General features: G+C 37.1%; 2 protein-coding genes and 1 long non-coding RNA gene across 7 annotated transcripts in view; 2 read left to right on the top strand and 1 right to left on the bottom strand.

Annotated features, from left to right (window-relative positions):
- The window catches only part of LOC107688724 (vertebrate ancient opsin-like), a 35474-nt gene extending 17791 nt beyond the window's left edge, over nt 1-17683 (top strand). Inside the window, exons 3-4 of the mRNA XM_016486465.1 lie at nt 9057-9290; nt 17264-17683. Of these exons, the coding sequence (XP_016341951.1) occupies nt 9057-9290; nt 17264-17476 (447 nt within the window). The 3' untranslated portion in view covers nt 17477-17683. The remainder of the gene's footprint in view (nt 1-9056; nt 9291-17263) is intronic.
- LOC107688722 (beta-galactoside alpha-2,6-sialyltransferase 2-like) overlaps nt 9199-19547 on the bottom strand; it is an 83365-nt gene continuing 73016 nt past the window's right edge. For 3 of the 5 annotated variants that reach the window (XM_016486459.1, XM_016486462.1, XM_016486460.1), the window contains one exon: nt 14433-14906. In XM_016486459.1, the coding sequence (XP_016341945.1) occupies nt 14659-14906 (248 nt within the window). In that variant the 3' untranslated portion in view covers nt 14433-14658. Of the gene's footprint in view, nt 9276-14432; nt 14907-15337; nt 15408-19547 lie in introns of those variants that run through there. The other 2 variants (XM_016486463.1, XM_016486464.1) reach the window with 2 other exon arrangements.
- LOC107688725 (uncharacterized) overlaps nt 18966-19547 on the top strand; it is a 19961-nt gene continuing 19379 nt past the window's right edge. Inside the window, exon 1 of the long non-coding RNA XR_001634263.1 lies at nt 18966-19058. This is a non-coding gene — a long non-coding RNA (uncharacterized LOC107688725). The remainder of the gene's footprint in view (nt 19059-19547) is intronic.

Genomic DNA, 19547 nt, shown 5'->3' with positions numbered 1-19547 from the left:
TTTGTGCATTTATACTAAATGTATTTAGACTACTGTTTTTCATACAAATACCTAGAAACCATATACCTACATTTTTACCATGGTATTGAGGTGCTGTGTGTGTGGTTTTAACTGTGGTTATCATGACCTAAATGTATGCTGCTGTGGAAGACTGGTTAATTTTTTTCATAAAACTCAAACAGTCAGAATAACTAAACATATAAAAATGAGTTTTTTGCAATTTTATAGATGTTACTGTTTTTGATACTAAACATAAATTTACATCTGCACCCTTACTCAAGGTACTACTAGCTACTGTCAAATGTGCATAAGAGACAAAAATTTATATTATTAAAGGGGTCATATGATGCGATTTCAAGTTTTCCTTTCTCTTTAAAAAAAGCATCATATGACCCCTTTAATATTGCAACCTGCACTGCATGCAAACTGTGCTGAAGATACGTGTCATCAAAGTCAGGCAACACAAACCTGAACATGAACTCATTAGAACATGCAGAAACTAAGAAATTAATTTTTCTATTAAGATATTTATTTTGTTAAGTAAAATGACTGGAAAAGTGTGCATAATTCAAAAACGTGAAGCGTTTGTCATGTTCTGACCATAAAGAGTAGTTTAAAACCACAATTGAGTCTGGGTTCTATAAAATTCACTTGGGAGCAAATATCTGCCTTTAAAATATGGCCAAAAACAGCCAAATGGACAAGAAAGCATCATGAAAAACATCCAGTAAACTAACAGTTTAATAATAGTTTAGTAAATCTAGTGATTAGTTCCAACTGAGAAGTAAAATTCATACCTTGTCAGACTCTAGCTTTTGAAATGTGCTGTATCTGGATATATTCTCCCTGTTGAAAGCTATAAAAGAGAAATGAAAATGGCTTTGAAGGGCTAGCATCTAATATGACTGAAGGAACAAAGAAGCTATATGTTGTCATGGTGACCGGACAAAAAAAAAGTGCTATTCGGTCCTCAAGACAGTTTTCTTTATTTTAAATGTAGAAAAATATCCTTATCCATTTACAGCGTGTTGTGTACAATTGGCTGGTTCCTCAAGCAACCTGTTAAGAGTTCATCAGGATCTCATTTGTGTATATGGCAGTGTGATTGGATTTGGATGCTGAATTATTTGGGCGTCCCAGTCACTGGAGTGTAATTGAATTCAGTTGGCTGCTGTGAGGAGGATAACATACAAATTTGCACTCTGGCTTGACAATTTTATCCGTCCAAGCCAGTGTGACAGATCCCCATATATGCAGTTTATCATGTCGAATTTCTTATGTAATATTAATCAAGACATTTTCTCACATCTGTGACTTGCTGGGTGAAAATATAAAGCTTATATATGATGCTTCATATATAATGTGAAGTGTGCATGTAATAAATTGGGTGCTATGAGAAATTCAGACATTCATAATTCCATCTACTCACCATCAGTCACATGCAGAGAAATTAGATTTCCGCAGAGTGCTTGTAACTGATAAAAGGGTCTAGGACAGGGGTGGCGAACGTCGGTCCTGGAGAGCCGCAGCCCTGCAGAGTTTTGCTTCAACCCTAATCAAACACACCTGAACAAGCTAATCAAGGCCTGAAGGGTTACTAGGAAGCTTCAGGCAGGTGAGTTTTTATTAGGGTTAGAGCTGAACTCTGCAGGACTGCGGCTCTCCAGGACCGGAGTTCGCCACCCCTGGTCTAGGAGATCAGAGAGGACGACTTTCTGTAAATGACAGTTATAGTCACTGTAATTAGAGTGCCTTGCCAATTTCACGAGTTGCGTTTACATAGAGCCTAGTAATTTGTTAAGAATTCAACTCATAGCTCAGCTGTAATATAAAATGTTAACAAATGTTGAGCTTGATCCAAATTAAAATGTATGCATTCTTATGTATGAATTTTTATGTGTTAAGCTAGCACCATGACAAGGAGTTTTTTTTGGCATATATGTAGATATTAAAATATATTGTTAAATATTTTTAGAAAAATATAAATAAATTATAGTACAATGCTTAAATTTCTTAGCCCATCTGTCATCATAAAGAGAGAGAAAAAATATTTCAGGAATCTGTCAAAATCTAAAAACTTTATTGTCATTTATTAGGCAAATAACAAACTGAAACAACTAAATAGTCTTTATTCACATATAATAACCAAAAAACTTATATCTTTTATTTTTCTTTTGTATGGCCTCCTTTGGCCTTGATAACAGCTTGCATTCTTGCTGACATTGTTTTTGTGTACTTTTCTTCAGACCCTGCATGTTGTTATTGACTTCTAGTAGTTTCTAGCTATTCCCAAAGACTTGATTTTGATGAAACTTTTGTGCGATGTATCTATGAATCCATTAAATCCCCACAATCATTATATTTTAGCATTAGACTACTGTGACTAAAGAGCTTACACATACTGGTGTGGATTAACCATTACAGAAACATTAAAAAACAATATTTTTTTTTTTATTTGGTAATCATCAATACTGTTAGTTAAGGGCAGCTGTGGCATAAACCTTACATTGGGTGGTGGTCTAATAAATTTGTTAAGCACTGTGTGTACTACCATTCAAAAGTTTATGGTTAGTGAAATTTTGAATGTATTTGAAAGAAGTCTCTTATGCTCACCTCTTATGCTTCATTTATTTGAACAAAAACAAAGTAAAAACAGTAAAACTGTGAATTGTTATTGAAGTTTAAAATGACTTTTCTATTTAATACATTAAAAAAAATCTATTCCTCTGATGACAAAACTGAATTTTCAGCATTACTTCAGTCTTCAGTGTCACATGATCCTTCAGAAATTAGTCTAATATGCCAGTTTTAGAAATGTTTATTAAGGGTGAGTAAATTACAGAATTTTCATTTATCCCTTTGATATTCTATGAAACTGTGATACATTTACTTTTTCAGGACTCTTTGATGAAAAAGAAACAGCATTTGTTTGAAGCAGAAATCTTTTGTAACATTGTAAATGTCTTTACTGTTGTTTTTGATCTATTTTGCTGAATAAAATCATTAATTTCTTTAAAAAGAAAAAAATCTTACTGACCTTAAACTTTTTAACTATAGTGTATAAAGCTCAAATACTTGGCTCATTCCAGTGCTGTCTCTTTACTTCCCTACAGTTATGAGTCTGTGTTACAGACAGATCCATTCAGCCTCATTTAGTTCATTCTGCTGTAGTGATATCAGGGCCCGTATTCATGAAAAATCTTAGTACTAAGAGTTGCTCCTAGTAACAAAATTCTAAGGAAATTCTTAGAAATGTGGGTGTTTCCTCTTAAAATTAAAGAAAAGATCCTAGTAAAGAAAAAAGTAATTCAGAAAACATCTTAAGCCTTAAAAGAGGTCTTACGGTCCAAAATTGTTAGGATTACGGACAAGGACTTTTAAGAGGCTTAAGAGTTTCTTTAGCAGTGGAGAAAATAGACGAAACATGAAGAGGGAGAAGAAATGTGTTGCACAATGCATGGCAGTGAGTTAATAAGACGCTATTAGATCGTGCAGGGATTATGTTTGTGACCGATCTTATTAAAGACATGCTAACATCTCTGACACCACGCAGAAATGCCATTGCACCAGAAATGGAAGTAATCACTACATTAACTACATTAACATATTTGGCAACTGGAAAAATGCAACTATGCAGCAGTGATGATGATTTGGGTCTGTCACAACCTTCTATAAGCAAAGTGATCACACAAACAATTACAGCACTTTCAGAACCTTATTGGATCGCTATTCATTTCCTATAAAATACGTTAAGTATGACAGCATGGTAAATAAAAAACAAAGAATATATATACACATATAATGTGTGTGTGAGAGAGAGAGCGAGAGAATGGTAAAATAGGAAAAATTACACTTGTAATTTCAATGTGAGGGCTTATAATACTCTTTAAAGCTACTCTTAGAGCTACTAAGACTGTCATAGTTAGCAATGGGGTCAGCCCCGCCTCCTCACTAAGATAAAAGTTTTTGTCTTTTCCTTGCTCAAAGTTGCTCTCAGATTGGTCCCGAATCACTTTTGAGCTAAGACTCCTAGTTAGAAATTTTTAGCTAAATTAGGAGCTCTCTGAGAGGATTCTTAGAATCTTTAAGAATACGGGCCCAGATGTTAGATAGCCTAACACGGGGCACCACTAAATGCAGTGATTTTAGATTTAAGTAGCACCACCAGTGTAATGGCTTTGGGCTTAAATATTAATATTTCGTTTTGGTCATACTATTTTATGGGGCACCAGCCAAGGAATTGCACCTTGACAATAATGAACAATCATGGAAGATTGTTGAATAAATAAGAATTACAATTTAATTACAGGAAGTTGTAGTCTGACCAATCTGAAGGATTTGTGAGATATCGTTAACTTGTAGAGCCTGTATTATCAACACAAGGAAGACAAGTGTAAAAAAGGGTTTTATTAACAAAGGGATAGACAAGAGTAACTAACATCTACTAAATACAATGAATGGATAAAGTGCAAAAGATTGATAAATGTAAGTGATTGAGTTGGATGTTACTATGGACGTTATCGTGTGGAAAGATAAACTGAAGTTTCCTAGAAGTAGTAAGGTAAACCTTATTCTAGTTTCAACCTTTCAAATCGAATGATTATTTGTTATTAACTGACATCAGTTTTATAGAATCTAATGCAAATTAGATAATCATACACTAATGCCATCGCTCTCTGGAAAGAGGTTTGGAAAGAGTGATATATTTACGTTCTGCCTGGTCATGTGCTGAGTTTGAGCGGCGACGTCTTCCATGGAGCCTTGAAGGTGAAGGTTCTGAAGTGTGTACAGAAGATACGGACTACCTGGAACACGCAGGAGGGCGGATCATTGACGTTGATTTTCTGAAGTCATTGCAGAAGATCCTGGCTGTTTGGAACTCGCAAATGGAGGATCGCTAAAGAGACGATTCAGAAGTCCTTGGAGAAGATCCTGGAAGCTTGGGACTCGCAAACGGAGGATTGCTAAAGAGAAGATTCTGAAGTCGTTGCAGAAGATTGGGGGGCACTAAGCTGGTAGTTTCCAAACTCACTTCTTGCAGAACTTCCTTGTTTCTCCGGCAGAGCAGCTTAGCAGTTTAGCTCTTGGCTTAGCAGTAGACCACACTACTTAGAAGCTAACTTAGCAACAACATCTTAGCACACGGTCTTAGCAACAGGTCGACCACACCACTTAGCACACTTCTTTGTCTTGGAGAGAACCTTTTATTCCTTCCCTGAGAAGGCAGGGTTTGCAAGTTGGCACCTTTCAGATCCAGCATTCTGATTGGCTGATGCTGTCAGAGGTGGCCATGGTATGGCCTCTCTCTTGCATGAGGTCTATTTGCATAGCTTACAAGTCTACATTAAAAACAATGTCTTTAAAGTTTTTCCTATGCATTATTCACTTTCCAAACCAATTCTAGATTAACCTACACATTGTGCTGAAAATATGAAGACCAAACACCAATGGGTAATGCTGAACATTGACCCATGCATTCATATATATATGGTATATACCTTTATAGGTAATGTTGCATACAGTGTTGTATCACACAGCATTCATTAAGTATATACAGTTCTGTAAATTGATATGAGGAAGGTTTAGTCAATTTTTTGTCCATTTTGTGTGAATGCATGTGAAGATGTGTCTTTCCTTTGTGGCTTTGGCCACATGGCAAACTGTGAAGGGAATTTATGATCATTCACACTTTGATAAGAGTAAGGGAGAACAAAGCAGTTCCTGGGTGGGGTTTACAGTATGATAATGTTAACCCCCTGTCCACAAGGTAAAACCGGTTTGGTCAGTCTGAGGTAGCGAGTGATTGTTCACACTTAGGTCTCAAGAATGAAGAACTGCGATCAGTGAAAGACCCCATGGTGATTGGATCAGTCTTTGATCCATGAAATGCTGACATCCTTATCCTTCCACAAATGATAAGTTTGAGGGAGTCTAAAGTAGTATAAAAATGTATACTACTGCGTCGAACCTACGGATTTGATATTTATTTGCTGCCGTCACGGCTATAATGCTTCTCCGATGAGCCACTTATTCTTCGGCTTTTGCCGTGGTACTGCGGGTTACACCAGCAACATGCCCGTGGACACTGCAGACTAGCGGTTTGCATGTGTACTGCACATTGACGCGGACAAAGACGCAGAAGTATAAATGAAAACTGACGCATAGCCTACGGCATAGTTCCGACGCAGAAGTATAAATCAGCCTTAAGGCAGTTCCTGCCTGGGGGTTACTGTATGTTAATGTTAACCCCCTCTTCACAAGAGGTAGTGTTATGTTAAAAGAAAAGGCATCTTTTGTTGTCAACACATCCGATCTCATCAGAACATAACTTTCCACGTGTTGTGTGGAGAGGAGTCTTGCCATCTTGACCGCTGTTCACTACACTGCTCCTTATGTCTTTTCTTCACTCTGTGTCAATATGCAGTAAACATCGATAGCTGGTGAAGAGTTTAATGTCTCTTGGTTTCAGGAGACAATCACAGAACAAATAGACTGTTTTTGTCCCAGCTTCACAATTACACAAAACAAGTAGTCAGCAGCCATATCACCCTGTAGCCCTAGACTGGTCGCCTACTGAAGCTAAGCAGGATTGAGCCTGGATAGTACCTGGATGGGAGACCTCCAAGGAAAACCAGGTGCTGCTGGAAGAGGTGCTAGGGAGGCCAGCAGTGGGTGCTCACCCTGCAGTCTGTGTGGGCCCTAGCGCCCCAGTATAGTGATGGGGATACTATACTGACAAAAAGCACCGTCTTTCAAATGAGATATTAAACCGAGGTCCTGACTCTCTGTGGTCATTAAAAATCCCAGGATGTCCTTCGAAAAAGAGTAGGGGTGTAACCCCGGCATCTAGCCAAATTCGCCCATTGGCCTCTGTCCATCATCATAGCCTCCTAATCATCCCCATATTCTGATTGGCTTTATCACTCTGTCTCCTCTCCACCAATAAGCTAGTGTGTGGTGGACATTCTGGTGCAATATGGCTGCCGTATGACTACAGTTGTCAATCGTGGCATTTCTGTAGGTGTGTGTGAACAAGAGAGGAATGTTATAGAACGAAGGGTTAGCCTGTAGCTAAACCGGTTCTGAAAAGCATTTTTTCATTAATGGCTTAAAGGTTGCAGTGTATTGTAGATCATTAATTGTCAAGTAATATTTCATTATTTTATAGATAATTTCCAAGAATGCTCTAATTTACATGAAACAGCCTAAACGGTGAAAACCTTTAACAAAAGTTTTTGTTCTTAGGCATTGTGTTGCTGTGTGGGGGGTGTTTGAATGTAAGGACATTGCATGAACTGGAAAAAACAAAACAAAGAAGTGATATTAGCAACATTGAAATTATTTTTCAACTATAGTTGCATAACGTCTTTGATAATCATGTTTACAGTCGTTTGCCCTTTCTGAAAGGCATTAATCAACAGCTTATTATAACATGTAAATTAAAACTCATAGAAATGAAGGTTGGGGCTTGCAGAACATTTTTTTCAGATTTCAGAGTGCTTTATGAGCATTGATAAGGACCAGACCTCATTTCATGAAGGGACAGAGTCAAAGACAAATAAACACTTACTTCCACCTCCACCCACAGTTCAAAAAGGACTATCAGTACTTCTTTATAAATGCAAGGTTATTGTTTTTTGGTTAACATAAGTTGGCCATGCATCATACCACATTAGAAAAGGATGAAAATGCAATGATGCTACTGTCTGGCCAACCAAATAAAATAATGTTATCTACCTTTCTCATGCTGTGCAGATGCAAAAACAAGTAAATTCAATGGTAAAACATGTATTTTCCAATAAAACACATTAACCTCTGTTTAAATTCACTATAAAATGTCACGAAAACAAATTCCTCGTATGTGTAAACATACCTGGCAATAAAGCTAATTCTGATTCTGATTCTGATTCTAAAATGACATTCAAAACCCATTTCTGGATGAATTAGGATAATTCAACAAGTGTGTATTACTAATTTCTCACACAGACTCATCCCAAGCTTCTGTTGCTAATTAGTTCAAAAAGGACTATCAGTACTTCTTTATAAATGCAAGGTTATTGTTTTTTGGTTAACATAAGTTGGCCATGCATCATACCACATTAGAAAAGGATGAAAATGCAATGATGCTACTGTCTGGCCAACCAAATAAAATAATGTTATCTACCTTTCTCATGCTGTGCAGATGCAAAAACAAGTAAATTCAATGGTAAAACATGTATTTTCCAATAAAACACATTAACCTCTGTTTAAATTCACTATAAAATGTCACGAAAACAAATTCCTCGTATGTGTAAACATACCTGGCAATAAAGCTAATTCTGATTCTGATTCTAAAATGACATTCAAAACCCATTTCTGGATGAATTAGGATAATTCAACAAGTGTGTAGAACTAATTTCTCACACAGACTCATCCCAAGCTTCTGTTGCTAATTCCAAAATGCCATTTTAGACTTTCTAAACAAGTTTATCTGTGTGTGTATGTTTCTGTCTATGTGCGAGTGTGTGTGTCTGTGCTGTATGTGTGTGCATGCAGAGAGAGAGAGAGAGGGAGAACGAGAAGTATGCTTTTCATAGAAAATAAAAGGTAATTTAGTGGGAAAACATGGAAATTGTGTATTATTTTTATCCTGTTGTCATACTCGTTTGTTTGGTGAGTGTATTTGGTTCATTTTTATCACAGGACATTTGAAATAAGGGAAATATTTTAGTGAAGTGACCTGGAACTATAAGGAACTACTTCATACATCACAAGGAGGTATACAGATATATTTTGTCATAGAATAAAACATGAAAATATCCAGAGTTTGTATTACCCTTAGACCTTATTTTAGACATTTAAGCTAAAACCCATTGACTCCAGGACAACAGAACCAGAAGTACTAACATGCTAACTTGTTTCCAGGCTTTGGCCTACAAAAATGTAGAATTCAACAGCCCTGTGGAATGAATTGACAAAGATGACAATAAGTAAATGTTAACACTGAGAAACACCATTTTTACAATAGACACATTTTTCGCGACACATGTATAAGTGTGCCTGTCATTCTTTCTCAGGTAGGGAAGATACGCAAGACGGCAGCGCGGAAACGGGAATACCACCTTTTGTTCATGGTTATCACCACGGTGGTGTGTTACCTTCTGTGCTGGATGCCGTACGGTGTCGTGGCCATGATGGCTACATTTGGCCGGCCAGGAATCATCTCACCTGTGGCCAGTGTGGTCCCCTCTCTCCTCGCCAAGAGCAGCACGGTCATCAACCCGCTCATATACATCCTGATGAACAAACAGGTAACGGCACTATAAATCACATCTTCTTTTTTTTTCATATATATGGTAACAAAGGCTCATATGCATGTATAATGTATATGCTGCAATTATGACACAGATGCTTGTTTTCAAACTTCTTTTTAATTAAAAGAAACCGTGAGCATTGATATTAAATTAATTAACCATGATACACTTTCGAAAGTTTCAAGAACTGTATGTTCGTAAATAAAAACAAGAGTTATGGATGGGGGAAAAATATATAATTTCAGTTCACATCTTATTGTTTTTATAGCATCTTAATTTAAATTAATTTGAAAGTTATGTGAATTTAATAACAATAACAGTACATTATGCATAATTACAAGAAACAAGTTCATTTATATTTCGCATATTTCCAGTAAGTTCATTTATATTACTTATATTTATGTAATTGCACTGTAACAACATCACCTTAAAATAAAGTGTAATAATAACATTCATTTAAATACCCTGCAGCCCAATTGGAAGTTTGCTAAGGCCTCCTGAATGTATTTTTATATACAGTCATGTGAAAAAGAAAGGACACCCTATTAAATTTCAATGGATTTCCTTATCAGGACATAATAATAAAAAAAAAGATCATCTGGTCCTTGGCATGTCTTAAAATTCGGAAAATAAAACCTCAGATGATCAACAACACATGACATATCACACAGTGTCATTATTTATTTAACAAAAACTAGGCCAAAATGGAAAATCCATAGGTGACTAAACATTGTGTAACCCCCTTACTGTTAACATAGGAATTAAGAGTGTAAGTAATGGTCAGGCACTGCTAATCAAATACCTTTTAATAACTGATCATCAGCAAGTGTGATCACCTCTATAAAAGCAGACATTTTGGCAGTTTGCTGGTCTGGAGGCTTCTGGTATGTGTTAACACAATGCCAAAGAGGAAAGACATCAGCAATTATCTTAGAGAAGCAATTGTTACTGCCATCAATCTGGGAAGCGTAATATGGCCATTTCCAAACAATTTAAAGTCCATCATTCACAGTGAGGAAGATTATTCACAAGTGGAAGACACCAATCCTCCCAGGAGTGGACGTCCCAGGAAATTCACCCCAAGATCATAGCATCCAATACTTTTGAGAAATTGCAGACAACCCATGAACTTCACCGCAGACTCTACAGGCCTCAGTTAACATGTTAAATTATAAAGTTTGTGATAGTATAATTAGAAAAAGACCAGACAAGTATGGCATGTTTGGAAGGCTTGCCAGAAGAAAGCTGACAGTACCATTAGAAAAAGACAAGTATGGCATGTTTGGAAGGGTTGCCAGAAGAAAGCCTCTTCTATCTAAAAAGAACATGGCAGGATAGCTTAGGTTTGCAAAGTTGCATCTGAACAAACCATAAGACTTCTAGAACAATGTCCTTTGAACAGACGAGACCAAGTGGAGATGTTTGGCCATAATGCACAGCACCATGTTTGGTGAAAACCTAAAGAGCATATCAGCACAAACACCTCATACCAAAAATCAAGCATGCTGGTGGAAGGCTGATGATTTTGGGCTTAGCTTGTAACCACAGGGCCTGGGAACCTCACAGTCATTGAGTTGCCCATGAACTCCTCTGTATACCAAAGTATTCTAGAGTAAAGTGTGAGGCCATCCGTCTTGACAGCTAAAACTTGGCCAAAATTGGGTCATGCAACAGGACAGTGATCCCAAGCACACCAGCAAATCTACAACAGAACGGAATCAAGGTGTTGCAACAGTCCAGTCAAAGTCCAGACCTCATCCTGACTGAAATGCTATGGTGAGAGCTGTGCAGAAACAAACGCCCACAGACCTCAATAAACCAGAGCAGCGTTGTAAAGAGGAGTGAACCAAAATTCCTCCAGAATGATGTGAGAGACTGATAAAGTCATACAGAAAATGATTCGAGTTATTACTGTTAAAAGTGGATCTACAAGCAACTGGATCATAGGGTGTCCTTAGTTTGTCACACATGGCTTTTCCATATTGGCTTTATTTTGCTAAATAAATAATGACACCGGGTGATATGTCATGTGTTGTTGCTCATCTGAGGTTTTATTCTCCAAATTTTACAACCTTCCAAGGACCAGTTTTTTTTATTTATGTCCTGATATGGAAAAGCATGAAATTCAATAAGGTGTCGTTTCTTTTTCACATGACTGTGTGTGTGTGTGTATATCAAATCGATAATTTGAATTCATATATAGACATTTTTACAAAAAACAACCAAAAGAGACAAGAAACTTGACGGGTAGCACAAAATATGTTACTGGGTCAAGTAAAGGTCAAGGCTTTATTATCGAAACAAATGGTCAAAAGAATACACAAACATTGAATTAATTTTTAAACCACTAAATGACAAATGTGTATTAACATATAGATAAATAAACATTATAAAACATCCCATGGCTTTTGAAAGTGAACTGGCCTGTAATAGACAATTGCAGATATTTACAGTCTACAGTAAAGATCAAGACTTTTTCACAGATAACTTTAACAGGCAAAAAAAAAAAAAAAAAAGCTGTGGTGCAGAATTATAGAAAAAATATGGAAATTTAAAGGAAATTTATGAAAAGGAAAGATATAGGAGAAAATAAAAATAATAGATAGGAAAGTAAATTTAAAAAATGCAGAAAGGAAAGTTGGCACAGATACACAGCACCACAAATGTAGTACCATTCAAACATTCTCTCTCTCTCTCACACACACACACACACACACACACACACACACACACACACAAGAAAACAGCACATTTGGCAGTCCTCTGAATTGTACTGTGCACATCTATGACACAGGATTGAAGTTTGCCAGTGAAATCACCTGCATTTCCTCTTTTCTTTAACAAAGACTTTATGCTCAAAACCTAAATCTAGAGACCCAGCTCACATTTCCCATTACAGGCTAAATCCTACCATTTCTAGAACTGTAAATGTATTTACCATGAACACTAACAAGCCCTGCATTCTGTCACATGCTCTGTGCACCGTAATGTACATCCCCCACCCACCCCCCGAAAGTAGTCATATCACCCCATGACATTAAAAAAACAAAACCAAAACTATTTACAATAAACACTTCAAATAATACTCTTAAAACGGCTATAACTCCAGTCACCTAGTCTCTTTTCAGTGAGAAACAGGGATGGAGATTATGCCACTGAAACACCTCCTGTTAAAGGCTTAAGAAAACACATTCACAGAGGAAGGACACACAATTCTGCCTCTGACCATACAGCGTGTAAAAAAACTAGAGAGAAAGTAGAAGGCAGAGTTTTAGTCCTTCCATAGGCCACATGACCGATTGGCCACATTGATAAACAATTGTCCGGCAAAGCCGTGGCCTGATGGTTAGTGTCCATTGCGGTTAAAAATTCTGGGGTCTGGTTTTTTTTTTATTTCCCGCAATGACACATTAAATTGATCAAAAGTGATGGTAAAAACATGAATAATGTCACAATGTAATGTCATTTCCATTTCACATAAATGCTGTTTTCAATATTGATAAGAAACGTTTGTTTGAGCACCAAATCAGCATATTAGAATGATTTCTGAAGGATCATGTGACACTGAAGGCTGGAGTAATGATGCTGAAAATCCAGCTTTGCACCACAGGAATAAACTACATTTTAAAATATATTCAAATAGAAAACAGGTATTTTAAATTGTAATAATATTTTACAATATTAATGTTTTTACTGTGCTTTTGAACAAATAACAGCAAATGTAATGACCCCAAATGTTTGAACTGTAGCTAGTGTATATGCTCTCCCCCAGTCATTTCCTTTCCATTACCCGGTCAATAAAAAAAAGTGTCGAAAAAGCCACAAAAAAAAAAAAAAATTATCCGACTGTCACAGACTGGAGGCAAGTGCGATGGACCGTGATTGGTCACACATGCCCGACAACCACGGCCAGCCCAACATTGAGTCATACGGAGAAGACGACACACTGCAGGTTCAGCTACTCTAAACCGGTCATGGGAGTTTTACATCCAAACCTAATTTCGTATTCCACGTTAAAGAAAAAAAAGTTACTCTTCAGTTTCTCTACATCTACAATCCCCCAACATGGGGAAACAGGACAAAGTAAAGGTCAAATATTAGCTTTACACATCTCAGCCTATCATAGGACTAGAAGGAAAATGAAATATTTCACCCTGGTGAGAGAGTATCGGGAGCTCCTGAGTGAAATCATCAATTACTAGTTTTACTTCTACAATATACAACAGTGATTAAAACGAACGCTAGCTCCCCTCACCAGATCTCCAGAAAAATCAGCTTGTGAAAGTGTTCGGTCTTAATTAAAATGGCACACATTGAAACAATGCACATGAGTAAATAAACCTTCACGTTTTCCCTCCTGTAGAAAAGTCAAACCACAAAGTGAAATCGCATTAACTGTACATTTAAGAGAAGAGAAAAATTCATTCGCTTTTAAAGACGACCCCAACCTGGAGTCAAGAAAACCTCTTGATTTTAGGGTCTACAAGACAGTAAAAACCTCAGTTTATAATTAACAAATAATATCACCACCGTACTTGTTATATTGCCAGCAGCCTTAAAGTCCCAAATAAGATTTACAGTGCTGCATTGAGTCCATAGTACAAGCAATAATAACTATTTTCTGTAAACCACCTGTCTAGACAGATTTTTCAAAGTATAAAATGAGAATTAAATGAACTATGGCCACATTCAAAAACTCCTTTAAGCTGATTTTAATAACAGGTACATTAAAGTACTCCGCTTTTGAAGGAACATTTACACGGAGTAAGAAAACATGATTGATTCATTTGCCACGGTTCAGCGAGACGTTCTGCAAGAGCAAAATATTCTCAAAGAGGCTTGTGAATGTGGCACGATGTATATTACAGCAGAAAACGACACCTAATTTACAGAAACAATCAGCATTATGGCGAGAAGCTTTAAAATCTGTCAGTATGTGGAAAACAAATCTATGGACAGATTAATAAAGCAAATTTTTAGTCCGAGAATAAATCTAGCCTTTGTGCTAAAATGTATTTGTGTGAATGAATACATTCACACAACAGTGTAGCTTTCAGTGTTTATGACTGCTAATACTGTCAACCCTGTGAAAAACAGAGTTCCATTAAAAATAATAATAAAATAAACCAAACACTGTTTTTTTTTTTAAATGGCCATGAACATCCACCGATCTAAAAAGCTTTTCTGACGACATATCTATTGCTGTTCTGATCATCTTTATTTAAGCTTAGGCTCAGGAAATGCATTTTTGAGTGAACTACAGCAGAAGGTTTTGTCCCATATCTAACAAGGTCCTTTCTCAACAGTCTCGGTGCAGTCCTGCGTCTGTCTGCAGATCTCTTCTGCCGTTATTGCATCTTTCTGTTCAGGGCTCACAGTGGACGTTCTTGAATCCGGGGAGAGTGACCTTGCCTTTCCGTTTGAGGTCGTCATCTGAGCCGACGTTCATGCGCTGGATGAGCATCTTCTCATAGAGCAGGGGATGGTACGCACCCAGAGTGCAGGCGGCATCGTAGTAACGCTCGTGGTAGTGGCACAGGTCCGTCTGTCGCAGTGAAGGAATGTACTCGTACACGTGAACCTCTTCACATAAGGACATCATCAGCAGGATGCCTGAAAGACACAAAACTAGACATTAACAAAGCAGCACACACACACACAGTGACAGAAAAGTACATCAGATTAGGGTTGAGGAGAGAAGAAAAAAAGTGCTTCTTATTCAGCGAGAAAAAAAAAAAAAATCAAAATAAATTTAATTAGACTAGAATAGTTTAAAATGATTTCATTTATTTTTTAAATAAATGTATTAAAATATGAAAATTATATAAGTATATAATTTAAATAAAATGACATCTAAATATAATTACGTAATTATTTACATAATTAAATTATAATACTAATATATACACCTTATTTTCCAGAATATAAATTGCATATTTATCACCTGAGGTTTCAGTTTCACTTTAAATGCATTAGTTTAGGCATTGTGTTTATTATAAATGTTTATGATGCATGCTACTATAAATTTGTTTGGTTTAGGCTACCTATATTTTTCATTCCTGTTCAGTTCTGAATACTGTCAAATTTCAAGGTTTTGTTGTAGAGTGATGAGACCTAAAAGAAAAAAAAAACATTTATTTACAGTTTCATTTTATGTATTAGTATTTTACATTATTTCTAGATATAATAATAAAATGGGACTGATACAACTTTTTTTTTTTCCCCTCAACAATGCAAATTTTGACCTGGTACAACTTCTTTTCTAGAAAAATACAGAAAAACAAATATATATATATAAAAAAAAAAAAAGACAAAAAACCACAGCATAGAGATTGTGTTTTAGTTTAGTTGTGAACGTGCAGTCTGAATTAAAAGGCACCTATTATGCCCCTTTTTACAAGATGTAAAAAGTAAATTGGTAAAAAGTAAGACCAATGTCTTGGGTGTCCCCAGAATGTGTCTGTGAAGTTTCAGCCCAAAATACCCTACAGCTCATTTATTATAACAGTTGGAAAATGTCATTTTTGGGGTGTGTCTAAAAAAGAGCTGTTTTGGAGTGTATCGCTTTAAATGCAAATGAGCTGCATAGTCCCGCCCCGTCACCAGAAGAGGGCATCGCGTATACAGTACGTCTCTCTGCATTGCATATCTACAGCAATAAACAGCTGGTAGAAGCAACATAACAGAGCGAGAGAACCGGTGTTTAGCCGTACATATGGGAAGCCAAATGCACTGAAAGTGGAACGAAACAGCACAATGTTACAGAGCTAGCGCAACGCTTACCTGTCATCGGCGCGGATCAATTGACCGAGCCGCGTGACCGCGCTACGAACGGCGCAAACTAATCTAACAAGCGCGGCGCTGATCAGTTAAAAATATAACGACATGACATTCACAAAGGAGTCTGGAGTGATACACGTATTTAGGTAGATTTTGAGGTGCATTACCTTGAAAAATGAAAGTAATCCACAGCGTCCTCAGAAGCTCAGATGTTGGGAGAAAATGAAGACTTATGTTCAGTCTTACATCCAAACACAGAGCACCGGGATTGCTTGGGAGACATTGTTGACGTTACAGCTGCTCAAGCGCGGGGAAAAAGGAGGACAGCGTACAACCGCTGAGGGTGGAAACTATCGCAATGCAGGGCTGTCAATCAACCCCCCTGGGCCCCATGTCCAAACACCATGTAAAAGTGGATTTTGCATAATATGTGCCCTTTAAATGTGGTGAGATAGACTGGCCATACAAAATAATATAATGAAAGAAAAATATGGCATTGCCCATGTGGGCTGCATGCAATAACAGAGAGAGCAGTGTGGTCTAATTCAACAGTGATGAACTGGTCAATAACGAATTCACATTAATTCAAACTGTGACAGTGAATGAGAAAATAAGAGAACAAGCAGACAAAAGGACCATTTAGGAAGCAGAATCTGACATGATAAAAAAGAAAATGAGAAAATTAGGCTTGTGCAATTTCCATTCAATTAATTTAACTTAGCCAAGACCTACAAGAACATTTCGATTTAACTGAACAACCTTTATGCTGTCAGTTAAGGAATCTATGGATGTCAGCCTGTAATTTTTAGAGAAGTCATTATATTTTGATGAAAGATTTTCCCCCTTTATAAAAACATGTACTGATGAATTGTGCACTGTAATAATGTTGTACTTCAATAGGAAATAGGAATCCACACAAGGGCAAGAAAGTTGGTCTCTCAAATTCACCGCGTTGACCAACAGACAGACGCTTGGTTTGAAAGTGACACCTATGTTAGCTGTGCTATATGCATTGCTACACTATTGACAATAGACCTTTTTTTGCCCGTGAAATTTCACTAATGTGATTGCACCTTGATACCCTGCCAAATCTTCTTATAGCACTCCGCTTGAAAAGCCTTCATATTTTTGAGACAATGTTAAAAGTTTCTCAGGTCTCAAGTGTCTCTTCTCTCGCTTTTTGTCCAAAGTTCTACAGGTGCTTCTGCATCATGTTCTGCTGTCAGAGTTCGATGCAGAACGGTCATTCCTCCATGCCCTCCAAGACCACAGTCATCCAGCTCAACCGTAGAGTCCACAGTAACACTGTTGCCTGCACCGCTCAGATCTCCACCAGCATCCACAACCACGACTGCAGCACTCCGGCCACAGAGAGGACCAACCCTCCAGAGGTCACCACCTAACCTGAGCCGAGCCATCAGTCACGACATTGAACATAACGTAGACAATGTGGGCGATGGTCAACCCTGCCTTGTTTCCAGTGCTTCTTTCTTTTGTAGTTGCAACAATTAATTGTTAATTCAAAATAAGTGGATAGTCAACAAAGCATTTTATTGCTGATTAGTGAGGTCTTTTCGCTGTGCATGAAGAACCTTGAGTGATCTCATTTTGCGGTTTAATTAAAAAAAAAAAAAAAACACTACAACCTGCACTTGAAAAATACCAGAGGCAAAGAAAAGATAAAAAAGTAAACTGCAAGAAATCTGAAGCATGAGAGCATTATATTACACACTTCATATGAAGTTAAGCATATAGTTCCATGTGGCCAGGCTGCCTCAGTCAGTGTTCAATTCAGTTTTTCACCAAACGAGTTCATAAAATCTGTATTACCGGTATGTTCTTTTATTAGAAGCATTTTTAATATTGTATCAACATTTATAAGAACTGTCCTAACAGAAAGCGTTGGAAGAGATGGATGTTGTCTTAGAAGAGAAAGACTGTATATTTAACGTGTATATCTGTTAATTTATCACCTTTAAGAAGTGATGCAGCTCGTCAGAATGCTCTCGATGGTGCCTCTGTAGAAGGTGCACATGATGGGGGCCGGGGCTCTGGCTCTTCTTAGAAGTGTATACATACAAGTATACACACACACACACTATAGTTAAAAAGTTTGAGATTAGTTCTTTTAATACATTTATTCAGTAAAGGACTCATTAAATTGAACAGAAGTGATATTGAAGAAATTATTAATGTTACAAAATATTTATATTTCAAATAAATGCTGATCTTTTTTATCACTATTTTTCTGGCTACTAAAAATTCAGCTATCATAGGAATAAAGTACGTTAAAAAAAAATTATTGCTATCCCCAAAACTTCTGAAGGGTGGTATTAAAAGCCACAAGATGCCAATTTTTATTTCAGGTTCTCTTCAATATTTATACTTTGGCTATTTAACTTTTCTGCTGCTTTTCTACTGTAATCTGCATATTATACAGTGGGGAAAATATTAATTTACATTTAGCAGACGCTTTTATCCAAAGCGACTTACAAATGAGGACAATAGAAGCAATCAAAACTAACAAAAGATCAACAATATGTTAGCACAAATGACAAGTCTCGGTTAACCTAACGCAGTACACGTAGCAAAGTTTTTATATATAATAATATACACACACATATACATATACATATACACACACACACACACACACACACACACACACACACACAAAAGAAAAACAAGTAGAATAGAAAAAATGGAAAGCTAGTGTTAGTTTTTTTTTATAAAAAAAGATAAATGGATAAAGTAGAATTATAGAAAGTGTTAAAGTGAGTTAGAGGTTTAAATAAAGATGGAACAGATGTGTTTTTAGTCGTTTCTTGAAGATGGCTAAGGACTCCGCTGCTCTGAGTTGGGCAGGTCATTCCACCAGGAGGGAACAGTTAATGAAAAAGTGCGTGAAAGTGATTTTGTGCCTCTTTGAGATGGCACAATAATGCGTTGTTCGCTTGCAGAATGCAAGATTCTAGAGGGCACATAGTCTCACGTAGCCAGACCTTCAGACTGACGGCTAAAGAACGCGACACACACGTCTCCCGGAAATCCTGTATAATTCAACCAATCCGATGACGACTTCGACACTCCTGAAGTGTTTCCACTTTTGTGTCCCATATGCATCAGACGTTTAGCCAATGGTCCGTGGGCGTGACGTCTGAGGCTGAGACTAGGGGGCACATGACTCTGAAGTAATGAATTTAGGTAAAGAGGTGCAGAGCCGGTGGTGGTTTTGTAGGCAAACATTAATGCCTTGAATTGTATGCGAGCAGCTACTGGTAGCCAGTGCAAATTGATGAACAGAGGTGTGACGTGCATTCTTTTTGGCTCATTAAAGATTAATCTTGCAGCCGCGTTTTGGATTAATTGTAAAGGTTTGATAGAAATGGCTGGAAGACCTGCCAAGAGAGCATTGCAATAGTCCAGCCTGGATAGAACAAGAGCTTGAACAAGGAGTTGTGTTGCATGTTCTGA

Source organism: Sinocyclocheilus anshuiensis, unplaced genomic scaffold (genome assembly GCF_001515605.1).
Source record: "Sinocyclocheilus anshuiensis isolate Anshui unplaced genomic scaffold, SAMN03320099.WGS_v1.1 scaffold9, whole genome shotgun sequence".
In the NCBI taxonomy this organism is placed as follows: domain Eukaryota; kingdom Metazoa; phylum Chordata; class Actinopteri; order Cypriniformes; family Cyprinidae; genus Sinocyclocheilus; species Sinocyclocheilus anshuiensis.
Note: the sequence above shows the minus strand (reverse complement) of the source record. Positions and strands in the feature narration are given on the sequence as shown.